This window comes from Prionailurus bengalensis, chromosome C1 (assembly GCF_016509475.1).
Source record: "Prionailurus bengalensis isolate Pbe53 chromosome C1, Fcat_Pben_1.1_paternal_pri, whole genome shotgun sequence".
Classification (NCBI taxonomy): domain Eukaryota; kingdom Metazoa; phylum Chordata; class Mammalia; order Carnivora; family Felidae; genus Prionailurus; species Prionailurus bengalensis.
The window spans coordinates 24,345,392-24,366,971 of record NC_057345.1 but is presented as its reverse complement, the minus strand read 5'-3'; the positions used below and the strand labels follow the sequence as shown (position 1 = coordinate 24,366,971).

The following is a 21,580-nucleotide window of genomic DNA, read 5'->3' as shown; positions in this document are numbered from 1 at the left end:
ATGGGGTGATGGGTGGAATAACGTAGCCAGAAGGATCAACAGTGGCCTACAGGGGCCAGCTGGGTAATGAGTAGGCAGGCAAGGAATAAGAAAATTTGAGAAACATGGGTTGAAAGTTATTTTCTCCTTTGCTGTAAAAGAAAATGGCAATATTAATACCTGCCAGTCAGTCAAGGAGACTGGAATGGTGGAGATTGTGGTAAAATAGAGCTCTTGCAGATTGTTTACAAGCAGAAACTCAGACCCAGTAGTGCCAGCTTATTTTTCAAGATAGATCTTTAAAAAAAAAAAAAATGTTAGCAAGGGGTGCCCCTGGATGGCTCAGTCGGTTAAGCGTCTCTTTGATCTTGGCTCAGGTCATAATCCCGCGGTTCATGGGATCGAGCCCCGCATCGGGCTCTGTGCTGACAGTGTGGAGCCTGCTTGGGATTCTTTCCCTCCCTCTCCCTCAAAATAAACATTAAACATTAATGTTTAAATAAACATTAAACATTAATAAACATTAAAATCCTCCTTTTGGGTTGAATCAGCTTTTTGGCTGCTTGTTTGTAATCTCTGTCCTGGAACTGATCTAAATGTGAGTAGGGCTCAAAGGGCTATGAGTGGGGCTGATAAAATGTCAAAATCCTATAAACTCTAGAAAATGCAAACTAAAGTATTGTGACAGAACACACAGCAGTGGTTGCTGGGGGTTGGGTGGGGAGGAATTCCACAGGAGCTTGTGGAGAATTCTGGAAGTGATGGGATATGTTCACTGTCTTGATTGTGATGGTTTCATGGGTGCATATGTCAAAACTTATCAAGTTGTACATTTTAAATATGTACCATTTACTGTATGCCAATTATATCTCAATAAAGCAGATTTAAAAAAATTCTTTGTAGCAGGAGTAAGCTGCTGCAATCCTAATTCCATTGTTAGGCCCTAAGTTTAAACACCCTTTCCTCATTCACTTCCAAAAACTCCAGTTTAGGATCATTCCAAAGAAGACAATTTAGAACTTTGCAACAGGTTTTTATTTTTGCTTTATATCTAGTACAGTGTTTGAAACCTAAAGAAATACATTTTCTCTTCAAATTTGGATGTGTATATAAATATCATTTGTCTGGACTCAGCACACTCAATGCCACGGCTTCTTGGCCTATGTCTGCTCTGAAATCATCAAGCTTTGTCTGTCTACCCAGGGGCCCTGAGAACATGGAAAACAGCCAGAGTTTATAGTTTTTGGAAAACTAAAAGCAAATGAATTTGGAAAGAATAAACCAGTGAGGAAAAAGTTTCGATTCAGCTTCCTAGGGTCTTTAGCTGGGAATCCAAGCTGTTTTTGAAGGACATCCAGTCTGTCTTGGGTGGCTGGGACCTCATACTGCCTTCCCACCCCCCATGCTTCTTCAGTGGTTCAGTCAGATAGTTCCCACAGAAGCTGGCTAAAAGAGACAGTACCTAGCTCCAGGGCCTGAGAGTTCTTGTAGAGGTGGACTCATTAAAGACATCCTGAGTCGGAGGTTCCCAGCCAGTCTCTGGATCTGAGCTTTGAATTCCTTCACTGCCCCCAAGGCATGGCAGAGTTCTCTCTCCCCAAACCCAAGGGCTGAAAATCTAACCAACACAGGGGAGCAAGTCTGGCCGTACAGGTATGTGCTAATGTGAACATCAGCAGTCAGGCTGGCCCAGAAGTAGCACGGTAGGCCCAGACCCACTGGAGACCTTTGTAACACAGTACACAAACCTTTTCCTGGGTGCTCGGGGCCCAACCCAAAAGTTAATGCTGACTCCCACACCTAGTTTTGGTTCTACACATACCCCAGGCCTGATGCAAAATGCCATCTCAGAGGAAAAATAACAGCTTTAATTCACAGACTTGATTGATATGGACTTCAAATTCTTCCCTTATCGTGGTCTTAGTGTGGGGGTGGGGCTAGGGGGTAGACAGTGGGATGACTGAATCATTTATGAAGGCCTTGGCCAAAGAGCAGCTAGTGTCTACCACATGGATCCCCGCAGGGCCAAATTCTCAGCTTGCTGGCTTAACAAAAGAATTCAAAAGTTAAAACAAAAAATACTGGACAAGATTGGTCTACAATGTGAAATCCTAAACGGCTGTGGAAGAAACCTACTCTGAGCAAATTCTCAAGTCTCACGCACTCACTTCTAGGATAGTCCTACCTGGAAGATGTTGCTGCTGGTTATGAACACTTCCTATGGTTCAGCACACTGAGCCTCACACCCTTCCCTCTTCCAGGGAGGCACAAAGGCACACACAGTCCTGAGGCCTCCAGCCAGCCTGTTCTCCTTACAGCTCCCTGCCTTCAACTCAAACTCCAGAATCTGAGCTCACAAGATGAATCTACTGAGGAGTCAGAGATGATGGATACCAAGCTGAATGAGTCTCAGGGAGGAGATGTGGCCAGAACAAATGAGCTGAGGCCTCCAAAGAAGGACACTGTGGGAAGAGGGGTAAGTACTGTTAGGTGTTCATCTCCTTCCCTTCTAGTCTGCTAGAATGGGTAACTCTACGATGTAGAGGAAAGGCAGGTAGTAGACATGAGAAAATGGAAATCCAGTTCATTCTGCTAAGACGGTTTTCATTTTAAACTGGTGTGGCTTGAGAGAAATAGAGTGTGCCTGAGAGCCTTCTTTTGCTCTTCCTTGACCAAGTACAGTAGCAGCTATAATCTGTGCAGTTTAGCTCCAAAAAACAGGGCTCTGGGAAAGTGGCTTCCAGGGCAAAGAGTAGGAGTAGGCCTAAGGGTTCTAGGTAAGGGGGGGGGGGGGGTGGCGCGGGAGCAGACAGCAAGGGTTCCTGAAAGCTGAGGTCATCAATGCCTGCTCCTCCGAAGGGTCATTTGTACACAATGCCCCAAGTAACTAGGCTGGCCAGCTGAAAGTGGAACCCATGTGGTTCTACCGGAAGGCTGTAGCCAACACCAAGGTGAGGCAGTTAGCCACTGGGGATAGCTCAGAACTGAAGGCAGGTTTCTGAGATTAGAGACTTTATTAGTACTAGAGAAGATATAGGGGGTTGGATAACCAGAGGGGCTGGCAATAAAGAAAAGCTGGCACTGTTCAAAACAGTACTAGAACACTTGAGCTAAGAAGGCGGCTCCTTGTCCTCTAATCCACACCTAGATACCTCCACTTCCACCAGAGATCTTAAAATAGATAGACCAGCCATGTGCCAACATAGGGAGATTCTAAAAACATGTCTTTTCAGGCTATTCCCTACGACAGGCTGGGGAGCCCCTTCATCCCTACAACATCCATTCAGAAATCCACCAAAAAGTGGCCTTCGACTTCACCAAGGCCAGGGTCTAGAGTCCAAGTGGGGGCTGCCCACAAAGAGTGGCTGTCAAGGCTGGGCTACAGAAATAATGTTTTGCTTCCCAAGAGGGCCAAAGGAGAGGAGGAGACAGAGAAGGTGGTATTACTGCCCCTGTGGGCTGGAAGAATCTTACCTGCTGGCTGAAAGGGTAGGTTAGAGGGAAATAATGGGAAAATATGGTCTGAGGAAGACACCAACAAAGGAAAGCTCCTAGAGGCCACTTTATCTGATGAGAAATCTGTCCTCATGTTGTGCCCTGGGAGACTTCACCTTTGAAGTCCTTGGAGAAAACTGGCTTTAAGCAGCAGCCAGAAGATCAAGAGAATCTTCCATCTGGTACAGGCCCCAGATCTAAAGTGTAAGATTTTAGAGGCGCAGTTGGGAAAAGCAGGATGTGTATGTCTCACAAGAAAAATCTGGCCCCAATGTCAGGGACTCAACTATTGCTTGAGATGTATAAAATAGGTCCTACTAAAGTGCTTTGCCCTTTGGATTAGGATGGGGGGCATGCGCGGGGGGCAGGTGGCTTTTCTTTGAACTGTAGGAGAATAGTTTTGTGATGGAGTCAGCTGGCTAAATGACAAGGGTCCTGCCCCTTGCCTACTTGTGGGTTGGTAGTTGTCATTCTTAAGCTGAAGAATAGATCTGACTCACTAAAGTGTAACAGCATTGGTGTGACTTTTTAGTGACAACCACAAGCCCCAAACCACCTTCCTTAGAAAATGGTTCTGGAGTTGGATCTCAACACTAGAAGGAGAGGGCAAATTCAAGACCAATGGCCGACAGTGAGCACCTAAACTTTAGATCTGTAAGCAGAGGGGTATAGGTTTAACCTGAGCCGGGGGGGATATGTGGGAACAGGAGCAAGAGTGGCACAGTCTCTGGGGAAGGGGAACTACAGCTTGGTGCAGGGACCCGACTGTGCCCACAGCTCCGCAGCTGGTCTCCACTTAGCCAGCAGCTTTCTCCATCCTTCTCCCCAACAACTGGGCTCTACTATCCTGTAATCCACCAAAGCGCAGGCAAGCCACTGAAGCATCACTCTAGCTTTCCTCAAAGAGAAAAGGCATTGGGATTATAACTGTCACCAGGAAGGGCAAGACCCAAACCAGGTCTAAGAACTCCCAAACAGGAAAGATACCAGTGACTCTCACAAAAGCCCAGAGGCTGCTAAGTTCTGTGATAACTGGAGAAGCAGCCATGTGTGATAACTTATGTGGACAGGGCCTTTGAGACTGAATCTGAGAAGGCAGACTGCTTTTTGGGTTTCCTAATATAAGCAGGACGCTTAGCAGTAAGGACTAGAGTGGTAGACTTCACTGGGCCCTGGGGCCATCCTTGCTCCCTTCAGGTACTGGGACAATCAGATCAGGCTGACCTGCTATGTAAAGGTTCCAGCGCTAAGGGTTGGTCCCAGGTTGGTGGCCCAGAACCTAAGCAGAGAGGAAAAGGACCAAGCTCAGGCTCCCTGAGCAAAGGAGCTTCCCCATCTCTTTTTGGTCTTCCTCACAGTATCCTACTTCTAGAAATTACAGACAGTTCTTCCTCTTGAGACCAATTAAGATTGACCTACCTAATATATAGAATATAAAAAAATACAGAACTTTTTGACATTCTCTCCTTTGGAAGTAAAATATACATGATCCAACTATGGAAGAGGAAGAGGAAGAGGAAGAGGAAGAGGAAGAGGAAGAGGAAGAAGAAAGGCCAAAGGCAGGGATCCCTGGCTATCCCAATACATGACGCTCTCACTCCAGCCTCCTCTGCAACTTATGGGTCACCAGAGCAAGGACTTTCTCCTCAGGAGAGAGGAAGGCCCACAGCCCCCTGTCTCGTGCTTAGGAGAAAATACAGCTACCTCAGAGGTTCATTCAACTCCGAGGGGAATTTTCAAGTAAACAAATGAAGTTGGGTCGCACCATAGGAAGGTGGGTAGGAAACATGGGATCAGTAGCGACACATGGGAAGCCCCATCTGAAGGCCTGTGCTCCTCCCCTCCCCTCCCACTGGTGTACTTGCCCCTGGAGAGGGAAGGAGATCTCCCAAACTAAAGAGGTCTGGAAAGGGGTTAGAGAGAGGAAGGGGCCTTTGTCTCACGGTGACCTCCCCCTCAGCCTCTAGTCCCAGACCATGCTGGCAGCTGGGATTCCTAAAACCAGGAACTCATGGCTCTTGGAAAGAGCAATCTTAATACAAGAAAAATGTGCAAAAGAAAAAAAAAATTAAATAACTCAATCCAAGCATACAAGATTAATATTCTGTCAGAGCAAGAACACTTTGTTTTGGATTTCTCCCCTCCCCTCCCACCCCCCACCTCTGGAACATTCCATCTGCTCAAGTACCCAAGATAAGAGTTACACAGATCAGGGCAGAGAACTGGGAAGGATGAAGGAAGATAAAAGGGAAGGAAGTCACCACTAAAGAAAAAATAAAATTAAAAAAAGGTGCAAAATTGATTACCTCAGTCCTCCTTTGTCTACCCCTGGGGCTCCTGGGTTAAAGACATATGTGCAGCCAAAATATAGTGTAAGGAAGAAAAACCCAACACGTCCCCTTCTTGTCACAAAACCCAAATGTGAGCCTCAGATGGTTCTGTCTGTCCAGAGGGTGCTCCCTCCAGGGAAGGGGGCGGAGCAGGTCAAGAGCACAGTTTCCAGGGCAGCAGAGGTGTATGGTGGCTGATGATGGGGGGGCTGGTTTCCCGCCCACCAGAGGGCTGCTTTTCCGCTGGTTGGTGGTGCTTCCCATCCCCTCCCCTCCCCGGAGGCAGACATTATAGCTGGAAGCCCTCCATGGGGGCCTCAGGCTGCTGGAAGATGAACTGCTGTTGTGTCTCATCCACTTGGGGGGCCAGGCTGCTGTCATCATCTTCTACACCAAAGTAGTGCTCAATGAGGTCGAAGGCCTTCTGGTAGATCTCCTGGTTCTCATGGCTCTGGAGAAACTCAATTTTATCCAAGCCTATGGTGGCAAAAAGGAAGGAGGGACAAGAGTGAACTGTGATTGCTCTTCCACGGAGCCATGAAATATTTATCCGTTTTTCCTTCCTTGTGGTATGTTAATGTTTACCAACACAAGTAATATGATCAGATCTCTCTTTGACCCCAAAGAAGAGAATTAAGACCTTTTCCTAAAACTACATAACCCCAAAGGAAAAAGCCCAAAATGTCAGCTATAAGCCAGAAGTTCTAGTCCTGATTCTGCTTTTAACTACCTGTGTGGCCTGGGCAAATCATTAGTTTCTCTAAAGTCGTAAGATGAGCACTCTTACTGGAACTTGCTAGACACTCAGCTGGAAGCATACCTTCCAGTGCCTGATTCTCTCATCAATTCTAGAGCTTTATTTTTGCATCTGTGCCATACCTACTTACTAGACAGAACCTATCAAAAAACAGAACTGATCTACTGCTCCTCAGAGGGAGAAGGATATGATGGGATAGAACTTTGCATTCAGTGATGACCCCCCAAATCCCACAGCCTCACATGTATACTACTTTGGGGGCTCACAGTCCCTGGGTCATGACCTAGAACTTCTCTACTGAAGGCAGAGGTGAGGTTGGGGAGAGGGCACCTACCATAGGCTTCCTCGATGAGGCCACAGTAGGGGTTGACCCCTGAGCCACTGCGCTTGCCCTCTTGCTCTCCAAGCCGAAGGATGTTCTCCAACCCATTGAGGGCCACCTGCACAATCTTCGAATCCATCACAGTCAGCAAGTCACACAGGGGTTTGATGCAGCCCAGTGAGACCAGGTACCTAAGGGCAGAGACCGGGCAAGTTCTAAATTAACAAAGTGCAAGGGAGGTGCTAGGCAGGTGCTGTGGGGCCTGTGGGTCTCCCTCACACATCAGGACTCTGAGCAACCCCCTCTTGCTGAGCCTTCACAACCACCTATCCTTTATGTCAGTCTCTCTGTCCTCCCAATGCTCCAAGTCTAGTTCATTTCCATGGGGAAGGCTGTCATAGATTCCTCTCATCTCTAATGTCCCCTTAGTGTAATGTTACCACTCTGAACATATTGCTTCCCTGCTTAAAATTTTCAGTCCAAGCTCTACAGGCATGACAAAACAGACCCTCAACAATCAGGTTCCTACCCATCATCTCCCATCACCTCCCGTCATTCTCTTCCAAGGACCCTACCTTCCAAATGTGTAAACATCTCCAAGTTTCTGATTCTTGTGCCTTTACTTATGCTTTTTCCTGTCCCAAAGGGCTTTTGCAACCCTGTGTCCTTCAAAGCTTAACCAACGGCTATCCCCTTTCTCCTAAGGCTTTAAATATGTTGAATCTATTCCTACTTCTCTTCCTGGGCCACAATCTGAGGGCAAAACACTTGTCCAGTTCCCATCACCCTTACTCATGTTGATAACGGAAACCAGAATCAAAGAACGCACACACATACAGTGGCTTTCTATTTGTTTCTCCCAAGTGTCATCCCCAAAAGTGATTTCCCAAAGAAGCTGTTGTGAATGAGCCACAGTTTGGTTCTCTTTCATTTATATGGATAATTGGGAATTACATGGATTTAAATTTCTCTGGAGAAAGAAGTGGAGGAGAAATGGATGTCTGTGTTATAGGTCTCTATTCTCTAGGAAGGAAAAGAAGTTCATGCTTTAGAGCAATCTATTCCAAATTTCAGTACCAATCTAGCATCTTACCAGTTAAACCAGCTGCTGGTTTAGATCTGGGGCATATCTATTCCAGAAAAGGCAGTTTAGCGGTCACTGCAGACCATGAACCAAGAAGGACAGTATACATACCACTCAAGACAATGAAAAATGAATGTGATACCTGATCTGCTCAGGGGTTCCTCCTGATGTGGCATTGGTGATGGCCCAGGCTGCCTCTTTCCTTGTACGGAACTCTGCTTTCTGAAGGATTTCGATCAACACAGGGAAGATATTTGCATCTATGACAGCCTGAGAGAAGATGGGGAGCAGGATAGAGAGAAAGTCACTTCAAAAAGAGTAAGCAAATCTAGCCTACAAAATCAGTTATGATTCAGACATCTTCCTCTTCCTGGGAATCCTCTGTTCTCCCCGTAGAGAAGCTACAGAGGAGCCTGGCTTCTTAGAAAGAATCTTTAATAGCACATATTGGCCCCAATTTCTAAAGGGAAACAAATTCTTTCTTCTGGAAGCAAATAACCCACAACTGCTCAAGTTCCCATGCCTTCCCATCTGCTCCTGCCCTCCCCTCCACTGCTTGTACCTGTATTTGAGCCCTGTTGCCAGCAGTGATATTTGAAATGGTCCAGCAAGCTTCCTTCCGGATTGACTCCTTGGGGCTGCTCAGCAAGTGGAGGAGGCAAGGGAGGGCTGAACAGTTAAGAATGACCTAGAACACCAAAAGCACAGGCAATAAAAGAAAAATTAGGTAAACTGGACTTAATCAAAATTAAAAACTTTTGTGCATCAAAAGATACCATCAACAGAGTGAAGAGGTAAGTCACAGAATAGGAGAAAATATATGCAAATAATATCTGATAAGGATTCATATCCATAATGTATAAAGAACTCTTAACAACTAAACACAAAAAAACTGAAGAACCCAATTAAAAAATGGTCAAAGGGCTTGAACAGACATTTCTCTAAAGAAATACAGATGGCCAATAAGCATATGAAAAGATACCAAACATCGCTAATCATTAGGGAAATGCAAATCAAAACTGCAATAAGATACCATTTCACACTTATCAAGATGGCTGTTATAAAAAAACCCAGACAATACAAGTGTTGGTAAGGTTGTGGAGAAATTGGAACCTAGTATATAGCTACTGGAGGTATAAAATGGTGCAGCTAGTGTGCAAAATGGTATGGTGGTCCCTCAAAATCTTAAACATAAAATTAGCATATGATCCCGTAATGCCACTTCTGGGTATGTACCTAGAAGACTGAAAGCAGGGACTCAGATACTTTTGTACACATTGTTCAACATAGCATTATTCATAATAGCCAAAAGGTGAAAACGACCCAGGAATCTATCAACAGACAAATGGATAAACAAAATGGGATATATGCATACAATGGACTGCTTACTATTCAGCCTTAAAAAGGAATGAAGGCATGACACATGCTACATACGGATGAACCTGGAAGACATTATGCTAAGTGAAATAAGTAGACACAAAAGGACAACTATATATAGTTCCATTTATATAAGGTACCTAGAGCAATCGGCTCCTAAGAGATAAAAAGTGTTATGATGGTTACCAGGGGCTGAGGAAGGGGTGGGGAGGATGGGGAGTTATTATTAAATGGGTACAGAAAACCAGTTTGGAATGATGGAAAGTTGTGGGGATGGATGGTGTTGACAAATAACAAAGTGAATGGACTTTCTGCCACTAAACTGTACACTTAATGGTAAAAGCAGTACAATTTATGTTATGAATGTTCGCACATACATGCACACGCTCGCGCACGTGCACACACACACACACACACACACACACACACAAGAATGACCTAGGTAGTGAGTGTGGGTTTGAGTGAGATCACTCAAGAATTTGTCAAGAATCCTACCAAATTATGCCAACTCAAGACTTAAACAATACTCTGGTCTCTAGCCTTTGAACAAAGGACTGTTCCTACTGTGCCCTCACTGGAAGTATTATTAACATGAGATGGGATTCTAAAGGTATAGGAAGTAGGGATAAGGTTCTGCAGCTTTTAGTGTCTCATGGGGACCAGGACTCCAAAACTTGAGAATTACCCTATAACGTCCCAGGTAGTAAGGCAGTTTACTCCACTCAGTTTTCCTTCAAAAGCTCCCAGTGGAAGATGATTTGCTTCCAACTTGTAGAAGAAATGAAGGCAACTAATTTGCCCACAATCATACAGGAAGTGTCAAAGTTGGAATTTTTTACTCAAGCCCATGCTTTCTCTCCTTACCACACTGCCCACTCTGGCCCCCCCCCCCCCCCCCCAATCAGGGAAGGATTTTGTCTATAAATAGCTCTCTTCCTCCTTACTTGGGTTTGGATGTCATCTCCAGTGACGATGTTACCAACTGCTCTCAGGGCAGGAGAGGCCACTTTGTAATCATTGTGCCTACAGAGAAGGGAGAACTGATCAGTAGAGGGCCAGCACACAGTTATCAGCCTGCCAACCACCAAGGTTGGCAGCACTCTCATGGCTCTAGATCTTTGCAGAGAGCAGCAGAATGCTTATTGCAGTTCTTTAGTTAGAGCCTGGGAGAAACTTAGGGAATCTGTACTTTCTAATCAGACCACTCACATTAGAAGCTCTACCAATCTTCGGCAGACTCCAGAGTCTATGACCGCCTGGATCTTTTCATTGGGGCCATCTGACAGATAAGAAAGGGCCCAGCAAGCATCTGCCAGCAAGTCTGAGTCACTGCTGAAGAGTAGGCGAGACAGCACAGGCAAACAAGGGGAGACCTGTTGGAAGCAGAGTGAGAGAGACTCATGGAGGGATAGGGCTACATCAGCTCTACCACTAACCCTAACATGGCTGTCCCTTCCTCTACAAGTAATTCTAAGCCCTAGAGATTTCTCCTACATTATACCATCAGAACTACCTTTCTGACTTTGCTGTCCAAGATGCATGAGATCACCTACTTCACTGACAATTGCCTCTTCTAGTTTCCCAGGGACTGAGACTCTAAGGGGTAACCCAAAGACTTGAAAACTCCCATATCAAAATTCCTACATATGAAGGAAACTGCTTTCACTCAGGAACTGGTAAGCTCTCTTACCTTTGCAAACTCGGGGGGTGGGTTCTTTCCTCGGCAGAGGTTTGACAGGGCCCATACTGCATTCCGTGTCATTGTCAGTCTTGTGGACTTCGTAAGGAGTCTGAAGGAAACAGCAAAGTCTTAAGACAGATCCTGAGCAATGATGCCCTTGGCACAGGGCTGTCACCTACGAACCCCAGGAGCAAGTCCAATCAGACCCTTAAGATTTTTGCAGCCTCACCTTGTCTTCCAACCCAGAGACCTAAGTTAACTGTGCTTGTCTGGACCAGGAGGCCTGACCTACATCTTCACAGAGAATTAGGACCAGCTGTAGCTAGTTAAGACCACAGCTAATAAGGACAAAGGGCTGGAATTTGAGTAGGTCTGAAAACCTTTTGAGGTAGGACATACTGTGCCTCTAACCGTGGCCACGAGATCTAAACAAGGAATACTTTTATTTCTCCTTGGAAATAAAAGCTAAAGGTCTGTGAAGGGCCCAAGAAAGAGTTATAGTGGTAGTCTACGGGGCTGTGGTCTCGGAAGAACGGTTTATCTATCTGTTTTGGTTTAGATGAAGTTCTATTTGAGGGTATGGGAGGGACAGACGGGAGAAGGACTCCTATGCTCCTTCATGCGGTCTTTGATCTGTGCTTTACAACAGAGCTCTCCAATGTAACTATGCATAAAATGATAAATCAATGCATTCTTTAGAGAAGGTTGGATTTTTCCAGATGAGCTAGTCTTGCCTCTCTCTCTTCTGGCTCAATGATGAGGTAGGTATGACCAACACTAGAATCTATAGTGCCATACAGTCAGGAAACAGAAGACTGTACTCAGCAAAGACCAGTGGCACAATCTTCTTACTCTCAAAAGATACCGATCTTTTACCTTGGCAATGAGCATACTTTTAGTGTTTTTGCATTTACTTAACATCTTAATGTAAGCTGCCCCGAAAAGATCTGCCATGTGTCTGCCTTATAGATGCCCCAGCTGCAGATGATCATAATTACTCACGTTAACAAAGGATTAAGGATGGAACAGTTCAAGACGTAATCTCGGCAAACGGAGCTGTCTCCAGCTATGTTTCCCAGTGCCCAGACTGCCTGAAAAGGGGACGGTGGAACTGTCACTCACAGACTCTAGTGACTCCTGTCAATATTTTACACCAGAGTGAGTACCCATCAGTAACTAGGACAAAAACCGTATCAAGGTCCAAGACATCCCGAACAGGATCAGGTACCCTCCTTGTTGACATCCTTATTGAGCACTTGTTCTATGACGGCCTTTCCTCTGGGAGTTCTTGGCTTAGTGGGAAAGATAGGCTGACATCTGTACTGCAGCCAAAGAAGCCAAACCAAGACCTCCCTATGCCCACTCTCCAGAAAAAGAGAGTAATTGGAAAGTTGCATTTTTGCAGCCTGATAGGATCTACTCCATATGTAGTAATGAAGGAAAAAACCTTGGTACCACTTTCTATTTTCTATCCAATCAATAAAGTCCAGTGAAGAAATGCAAGTTGTGTCTTTATCTCTACGATGTGTAGGTAGTGAGAAATGGGTACTGTGGTGTCTTTTTTCCAATACTACCTACCTCTGATGCCAAATGTTATGTTTTTTCCCCTACACCAGCAATCAATTCTCCCACATCATTTTTGTGTCCAACAATGCAATTCAATTCTGACATTAAGCTTAGAGTTAGCGCAGACCCCACAGGTTAAGGGCTCGGGCCCACAATACTACCCCCACTTTAAACACTAGTCGCAATTCCTGGGTGTCATAATACTACTAACCAACTGGTTATAAATGCAAAAGTTCCCATAATGCCCTCTTCAGTTTCAGTAGTTCACTAGAATGATTCACAGAACTCAGGAAAACACTTTACTTTCATCTACTAGCTTACTGTAATGGACACAGCTCAGAAAGAGCTAAATGGAAGAGATGCATAGGGCAAGGTATGGGGTGAGAGGTCAGGGTGGTGCAGAACTTCTGTGCCCTCTGCAGGGCACCACATCAATGTGTTCACCAACCCAGAAGCTCTCTGGGGAGGTGGGGTGGAGGGATGGAAGAGTTGGGGATTCTGATGACAACCCCCTCATCTTGAGGCTGTCTAGGAACCCCACCCAGTCATCTCATTGGGTGTGTTCCATTATAAATAGCAAAAGACACTCCTATCACTCAGAAAATTCCAAGGTGTTTAGGAATTTTTAGGAACCGGGGACAAAGACCAAATGTATTTGTTATTATGATACATGTACTATCAAGAATTAAGCCAAACTTGAGCATTACCTGTTCCTGTACATCCTCAAAGTCTGAGTTAAGCAGCTCTATAAAAATGGGGACGGCCCCTGCTTCAATGACAATCTTGGTCTGCTGAGAGGTTCCAGAGGCAATGTTCGTTAGAGCCCAGGCAGCTTCAAACTGGAAGTGAGATTAAGCCATGACTGAGAGGTCATTCCAGACAGAGCAGCCATGCCTACCAGCTGGTTGAGAGCAGTAGGCCTCTTGCCCCTGACTAAAACACTAAAACTTGAGCCTTTTCCTCTTCTCCTTTAAATGACAAAACACAGTATGGGCAGTGATGTGACACAACGGGAAGAATGGACCTGGGCTTCAATGGTCCCAAGTCTAGCTCTGCACTACCATAGCACCCGAGTCCTTTGGCAAGTTGATTTCCTGAACTTCATTCACATTCTTCGTTTCTGAAACCAGTATTAGAGTGACACGTGTGACTCAAAGTCCCTTTCAGCTGAGTTTCTGGTTAAGTTTTAATGCATTGACTCATCACTCATTTTTGAAAAGAGAGACGCAGAGGAGCTAAATGATTTGCTTCAGGTCACACAGGTAATTAGAGGTACGAGATCACTGGGGTGTCTGTCTGGGTGGCTCACTCGGTTAAGCGTCCGGACTTCGCCTTAGGTCATGATCTCGCAGTCTGTGAGTTCAAACTCCACGTCAGGCTCTGACAGCTCAGAGACTGGAACCTACTTCAGATTCTGTGTCTCCCTCTCTCTCTGACCACCCCCTGCTTGAACTCTCTCTCTCAAAAGATGAATAAATGTTAAAAAAAAAAAAAAAAAGTAGATATATATTTTAAGTAAACTAACAACGCTGAGATCAAGAGTCACATGCTCTACCGACTGAGCCTGCCACGCACCCCAGAACCTTTGATTTATAACTGAATAATCAGCCTGTCCTATTCTGGTGTCCTTCGAGATTGTTTTAGAGAAGAGGTTTTGGCTCTCTTATCTGAGGCCAAGACCTCTGAAGCATCTCATAAATAGTTCCTCATATTACTTGTCTATTTCCCGAGAGATGCGTCTATAGAAACACTCAACTACAATTTCTTGGAAAAGGGGCTTTCATCTGGTACCCCTCTACACCAGTCCTCACCTGTAATGTACAATTCTCATTCCTCTTCAGAAACTCTACAAACCGATCCACCACTCCTGGAGTGTTGATAACTTCATCTATTGGAGGACTAGGCTCTGGAAGAGGGGAGAAAGGAAAGAGAGGAAAAGTCAGGAGAGATTTCGGCTGGTGCATTCACTGGGGTCGGTCTATCATCCTTCCTAGGTAGTCCTGACCGTTCTTATCATTTCCAAACTCCTTTCTGGTGAGGTGGTTTTCACAATAGTCGGTCATTTTTGAACTGTGTGATCTAGTTAGGATGCTAAAGAGAAAACCAATCCCTAATTTAGGTATACTTGCCTTTGGCTTCCTGAAACTAAGCAAGCAAGTAATTAAGGAAAAGAAAGCCCAAGAAATGGGCAACCCTAGTCTAAATATTTCCCGTCTAAGAAGAGCATTCTTTTCTCAGCAGGACTGCTTCATTTACTGAGACAAGAAGTATTTTTCCTATCATACATCACATCTTTATTGAGTACAAACTATGTGCCAGTTCTAGGTACCGAGAACACTACAGTGAACAAAGTCAAATGTCTCTGCCCTTACAGAGCTTATGTCCTAACGAGGAGAGACTTTCTATTATATTAATAAGTGTCATGGGAAAAAAAAAAAAAAGAGGTAGGGCAGGGTAAGATTAAGAATGCTGAGAGTGAAGGGGATCTGCTTTTTTATACAGGGCATCAGGGTAGGCTTGTTGAGAACCTAGAATATGATCATGCAAGTGGGGAGTTGTCACAGGTATCTGCAACCAGAGGATATCAGGCAGAGGGAACAGAGGGAACAGCGGGAACAAAGGTAAGAATGTGCCTGGCTTGTTTGGGAACACCAAAGCAGTATGACTAGAGTAGAACGAGTGAAGGGGAACAGCAAATGAGGTCAGTGAAAGGAAACATAAGGTTAAATCACGTAGGGCCTTCTGGGGAAGACCAGGATTTGTACCTTTGGAGAGCAGTTTCCGGAATTTCTGTGTGGTTGCTAACTGTAGGTCAGAATCATCAGAAAAGAGCATCTCCACCATCTCTCGTGTGATCACGCTCTCCTAGAACATAAGACAGATTTAAGACTTGGCAAACCAACACTAGAGCTAGATATGAGCACACACCCCTGCTTGGCATCCTGCTTGTTAAAGACTTGAGGGCAAGAGGATGGCATAACAGCAGGCTCAGGAGAAGGTGTTTGTTTAATTCATGGCTGCTTCAAGTTGGGATATTTGAATGATTCCTAACCTCTGAGGCAAATAAGGGCTTCCCTTAAAATGTTTTCTCAGGTATCTCCATCACAGATGTAACCCTACTGATTCTTTAAGCCAACCAGCTACAAAAGGGCCCATGGAAGAAAGAGCTTAGCGTGGTTGTTGCCAAAGCCACTAGATGATGTGAACTGCCTGTTCTGTACACGTTGGTACTTCCCAGGCCTGCCTGAAGCACATGTAAGGGCCTTACCCCAGTGGTAGAGCTCACATAGGAGTCCATGAGGAGACTGTCAAACATGGCGGCTTCTTCATTAATCAGCTCCACATTTCTCCGTTTAAAAAGCTGAAAGTAAAGAAAAGATATAGTGGTAAAACTACTCACTGTAATAAAGAAAGCAAAGAATGATCCAATGTTAAATTATGTCAATAATTGCCAAGGAAATGCTAGGATAGTTGAGACAATGCCAAGCTTAATATATGGACATGGAAAGATATCTAAGCACTTGACTGTTTTATATCTAATTGTTTGAAGTTTTTTAGAGAACATTCTCTTTTTTTTTAAAGTAAGCTCTATGCCCAAAGCAGGGCTTGAACTCATGACTCTGAGATCTAGAGTCATATGGTCTACCGACTGAGCCAGCCAGCCAGGTGCCCCTAAGAGACCATTTAAAGATTTCTGTGCCCTTTGTATAAAAGGTGATGGATATAAAAGGCTTTGAAGGAAAGGAGTAACAGTAAAGCAAGAGGGTGGGCACAAGCAGGTTAGGTGACAGCATCTAGACCGGGGCAAGGCACCAATCTGTTGGTGGTGTGCGGTGGAGCATAGCTGATAAGGCATTCATACTGTCTCAGTCCTAGGGAGACTTCCAGAGAATGGACTGAAGACATAGAAGTAAGGCAGTCCAGAATAGCTGATGAACCTCTTAAGGCGCCAGGCCTAATGCTGACTATAGGGGTGAAGAAGAGAGAAGGCAACAAGGGGCTAGAACTAGAATGTTATACAGAAGACATACATGATGTCTACGTTGTTCTAAATTGTGGAAAAGGAGTAAGGGACTGGTTCTTTTCTTCGAAGCTTCCAACACTTCTCTACAATAAAGAAAGCTGGATGAGTGGCCCCAGAGCTAAGCTGTTTTCCCAAGGGGAAAGGAAGAATAAATGCAAGGAGCAGCCCAACCATGGCAGCTGGATCATTTCCCTGAACAGTATGTTTGAGCATATTCAGGTTAACCTACTTGTTGTTCCCGTTTCTGCTTCCGGAGCTGAATGCCCTCTTCCTCTCTTCTTCGTCTCATTTCCTCAGGGTTTAGGGCATTGTTCTTATAGCTCTTCATTCGATAATTGTCTTTCCCTGGGCTCGCCATGGTCTCTAGAAAAAGAGAAGATACAAATATAAAGGGTCTTAAGAGGACAGCATTTCCTTTTCACTGGGCTTTGGTTCCACCCGGCCTCCCAACCCCCCCCTACTCAGGGGGACTGAAGCTCCTCGAGGAGGGCTGATAATCTCAATAACTTAACACCTGACATCTCATCTTTAAAACGTGGACATAACTATTCCTACTTCAGAGAGTTGTGGGAGGGATTAAATAGGTTAATACTACTGTGAAGTATTAGAACGATGCTAGGCCATATGGTAAATGGTCACAAGTTATGATCCCTCTATGACAACAGAGAAAACTTGACTTGCTCAATAAACTTGAAAACATCTAATTCAGTGAGATACTGTTATCTTTAACGTCCACCATCTATCTTTCAAACTAAAATTTTTTTTTAATTTATTCTGTAATATTTGATAAAAACAAAGAGATGAAATATAATGTTACCAAGCAAAATAATACAATGAACATCTGTAAACCCACCACCAAATCTAAACTAGAACATTACCAATATGCCTGAATCTACTTGTGGGGTCTCATTCTATCACAGGCTCCTCCAGCCCCACCCCAACTCCAGGCAAAAGGAAAATGCTATCCTGAATGGCATGCATGTTGAGAAAACATCTGCCCAATATCTAAGTCTGAATAATAGTCTGTCATTCAGTCACATGAAAATAGCGGCAATTAAAAAAAAATTCTCGGATAGTTAACAAGTAGCGTTCTATTAATTACAGTGTTATATCAGCGTACAATATAGTGATTCAACAACTGTATACACTAGTTAGTGCTCATCAAGGTAAGTGTGCTCTTAGTCCCTTTCACCTATTTGACCCATTCCCCTGCCATCACTTCCTTTCTGGTAACCATCAGTTTGTTGTCTAAGTTAAGTCTGTTTTCCGGTTTGTCTCTTTTTTCCTTAAAAACAGTTTCTTTTTTTTTTTAATTTTTTTTTCTTAGGTTTATTTATTTTTGAGACAGCGAAAGACAGAGCATGAACGGGGGAGGGTCAGAGAGAGAGGGAGACACAGAATCGGAAGCAGGCTCCAGGGTCTGAGCCATCAGCCCAGAGCCCGATGCGGGGCTCGAACTCACGGACCGCGAGATCGTGACCAGAGCTGAAGTCGGACGCTTAACCGACTGAGCCACCCAGGCGCCCCTTAAAAAGTTTCAATTTATAAAGCGTCTAATTTAGCTAGTAACTTAATTACCACAGGCGATCTTCCTCCAGACACATTTTCAAAGGTTGGATTCGTCCTGTTGCATCAAGGACATAGCAATTTTTTTCTCCAACAGTGAGTGAGCTAGTGGCAAATATACGGACTACTAGTACACCTTGGTGCCACTGTGTTGATTTGTGCTAAGACACCAGAACTTTTCCCATCATTGCTTTTGTACTACTTTTGCAGTACAAATGTCAAAATAGTAAAAACAGCAAATAACATCTTTACAACTTTTTTCCAGCTATAGAGATATAAGTGATCTATAACCTGTTTTTTTTTTTTTAAGTTTATTTATTTATCCAGAGAGTGAGAGGAAAGGAGGGGCAGAGAGGGAGGGAGGGAATCCAGTGCAGGTTCCAGGCTGACAGCTCAGATCTCAAGAACAAGGAGATCATGACTGGAGCTGAAATCAAGAGTCAAATGCTTGACCGAAGGAGCAACGAACGCATGCGCGTGCACGCACTCGCTCTATCCACCATCTACCTACCTACCTACCTACCTACCTACCTACCTACCTGTCTACCTATCTAAGTAGGCTTCATGCACAGCACAGAGCTTAACATGAAGCTTGAACTCATGACCCTGAGATCAAGAATTGGATGCTTAACTGACTGAGTCACCCAAGCACCCCAACAGAATACTAGGCAGCCTTTATTTTTCTCTTAGCAACCTTAAAGTATATAATACAGTGCTGTTAACTGTAGTCACAAGCTATACATTAGATCCCTAGCACTTATTCACCTTACAACCAAAGTTTGTACCTGTTGACCACCTTCATCCATTTCCCCAACCCTACCCTGGCAACCACCAATCTACTGTTTCTAGGAGTTTGGTCTTTTCAGATTCTACATGTACATGTATTTGTATTTGTCTTTCTTTGCCGCTTAGCTCGTTATTTAATTAATCTATTTATTTTCATAATAGCCATCGTAACAGGTGTGAGGTGGTATCTCACCGTGGTTTTGATTTGCATTTCCCCGATGACTGGTGATGTTAAGCACTTTTTTCATGTACCTGTTGGCGATTCTATGTCTGCTCTGGAAAAACGTCTATTCAGGTCCTTTGCCCATTTTTAATTGGAGTACTTGGGTTTTTTGTTGTTGTTGTTGTTACTGAGTTGTATGGGCTCCTTATATATTTTGGATACTAACTCCTTATCAGATACATGGTTTGCAAATATTTTCTCCCATCTTATAGGTTGCCTTTTCATTTTGGTTCAAGCTTTCTTGTTTGATGTAGTCCCCTTGTTTATTTCTGCTTTTGTTGTGTTTTTTGGTGTCATATCTGAAAAATCATTGCCAACAACCAAGGTCTTATTTCCCATGTTTTCTTCTAGGAATTTTATAGTTTCAGTTTCTACCAATTAAGTCTTTGATCCATTTTGAATCGGCAGATAACATTTTATTTTTATTTTTATTTTTTTTCAATATATGAAGTTTATTGTCAAATTGGTTTCCATACAACACCCAGTGCTCATCCCAAAAGGTGCCCTCCTCAATACCCATCACCCACCCACCCCTCCCTCCCACCCCCCATCAACCCTCAGTTTGTTCTCAGTTTTTAACAGTCTCTTATGCTTTGGCTCTCTTCCACTCTAATCTCTTTTTTTTTTTTTTTTCCTTCCCCTCCCATGGGTTTCTGTTAGTTTCTCAGGCTCCACATAAGAGTGAAACCATATGGTATCTGTCTTTCTCTGTATGGCTTATTTCACTTAACATAACACTCTCCAGTTCCAACCATGTTGCTACAAAGGGCCATATTTCATTCTTTCTCATTGCCATGTAGCACTCCATTGTGTGTATAAACCACAATTTCTTTATCCATTCATCAGTTGATGGACATTTAGGCTCTTTCCATAATTTGGCTATTGTTGAGAGTGCTGCTATAAACATTGGGGTACAAGTGCCGCTATGCATCAGTACTCCTGTATTCCTTGGGTAAATTCCTAACAGTGCTATTGCTGGGTCATAGGGTAGGTCTATTTTTAATTTTTTGAGGAACCTCCACACTGTTTTCCAGAGTGGCTGCACCAATTTGCATTCCCACCAACAGTGCAAGAGGGTTCCCGTTTCTCCACATCCTCGCCAGCATCTATAGTCTCCTGATTTGTTCATTTTGGCCACTCTGACTGGCGTGAGGTGATATCTGAGTGTGGTTTTGATTTGTATTTCCCTGATGAGGAGCGATGTTGAGCATCTTTTCATGTGCCTGTTGGCCATCTGGATGTCTTCTTTAGAGAAGTGTCTATTCATGTTTTCTGCCCATTTCTTCACTGGATTATTTGTTTTTCGGGTGTGGAGTTTGGTGAGCTCTTTATAGATTTTGGATACTAATCCTTTGTCCGATATGTCATTTGCAAATATCTTTTCCCATTCCGTTGGTTGCCTTTTAGTTTTGTTGGTTGTTTCCTTTGCTGTGCAGAAGCTTTTTATCTTCATAAGGTCCCAGTAGTTCATTTTTGCTTTTAATTCCCTTGCCTTTGGGAATGTGTCAAGTAAGAAATTGCTACGGCTGAGGTCAGAGAGGTCTTTTCCTGCTTTCTCCTCTAGGGTTTTGATGGTTTCCTGTCTCACATTCAGGTCCTTTATCCATTTTGAGTTTATTTTTGTGAATGGTGTCAGAAAGTGGTCTAGTTTCAATCTTCTGCATGTTGCTGTCCAGTTTTCCCAGCACCATTTGTTAAAGAGACTGTCTTTTTTCCATTGGATAGTCTTTCCTGCTTTGTCAAAGATGAGTTGGCCATACGTTTGTGGGTCTAGTTCTGGGGTTTCTATTCTATTCCATTGGTCTATGTGTCTGTTTTTGTGCCAATACCATGCTGTCTTGATGATGACAGCTTTGTAGTAGAGGCTAAAGTCTGGGATTGTGATGCCTCCTGCTTTGGTCTTCTACTTCAAACTTTGGCTATTCGGGGCCTTTTGTGGTTCCATATGAATTTTAGGATTGCTTGTTCTAGTTTTGAGAAGAATGCTGGTGCAATTTTGATTGGGATTGCATTGAATGTGTAGATAGCTTTGGGTAGTATTGACATTTTGACAATATTTATTCTTCCAATCCATGAGCACGGAATGTTTTTCCATTTCTTTATGTCTTCTTCAATTTCCTTCATAAGCTTTCTATAGTTTTCAGCATACAGATCTTGTACATCTTTGGTTAGATTTATTCCTAGGTATTTTATGCTTCTTGGTGCAATTGTGAATGGGATCAGTTTCTTTATTGGTCTTTCTGTTGCTTCATTATTAGTGCATAAGAATGCAACTGATTTCTGTACATTGATTTTGTCTCTTGCAACTTTGCTAAATTCATGTTATCAGTTCTAGCAGACTTCTGGTGGAGTCTATCGGATTTTCCATGTATAATATCATGTCATCGGCA

At 43.9% G+C, this 21,580-nt stretch overlaps 1 protein-coding gene across 2 annotated transcripts in view; it reads right to left on the bottom strand.

The window, feature by feature from the left end:
* Positions 1-996: 996 nt before the first annotated feature.
* The window catches only part of KPNA6 (karyopherin subunit alpha 6), a 65,591-nt gene continuing 45,007 nt past the window's right edge, over positions 997-21,580 (bottom strand). For both annotated transcript variants that reach the window (XM_043574384.1, XM_043574383.1), the window contains exons 2-14: positions 16,845-16,978; positions 15,860-15,952; positions 15,357-15,456; positions 14,403-14,497; positions 13,299-13,430; positions 12,028-12,116; positions 11,035-11,134; positions 10,554-10,717; positions 10,289-10,367; positions 8,530-8,655; positions 8,110-8,237; positions 6,896-7,074; positions 997-6,281 (exon numbers count right to left, since the gene is read on the bottom strand). In XM_043574384.1, the coding sequence (XP_043430319.1) occupies positions 6,094-6,281; positions 6,896-7,074; positions 8,110-8,237; positions 8,530-8,655; positions 10,289-10,367; positions 10,554-10,717; positions 11,035-11,134; positions 12,028-12,116; positions 13,299-13,430; positions 14,403-14,497; positions 15,357-15,456; positions 15,860-15,952; positions 16,845-16,978 (1,607 nt within the window). In that variant the 3' untranslated portion in view covers positions 997-6,093. The remainder of the gene's footprint in view (positions 6,282-6,895; positions 7,075-8,109; positions 8,238-8,529; positions 8,656-10,288; positions 10,368-10,553; positions 10,718-11,034; positions 11,135-12,027; positions 12,117-13,298; positions 13,431-14,402; positions 14,498-15,356; positions 15,457-15,859; positions 15,953-16,844; positions 16,979-21,580) is intronic.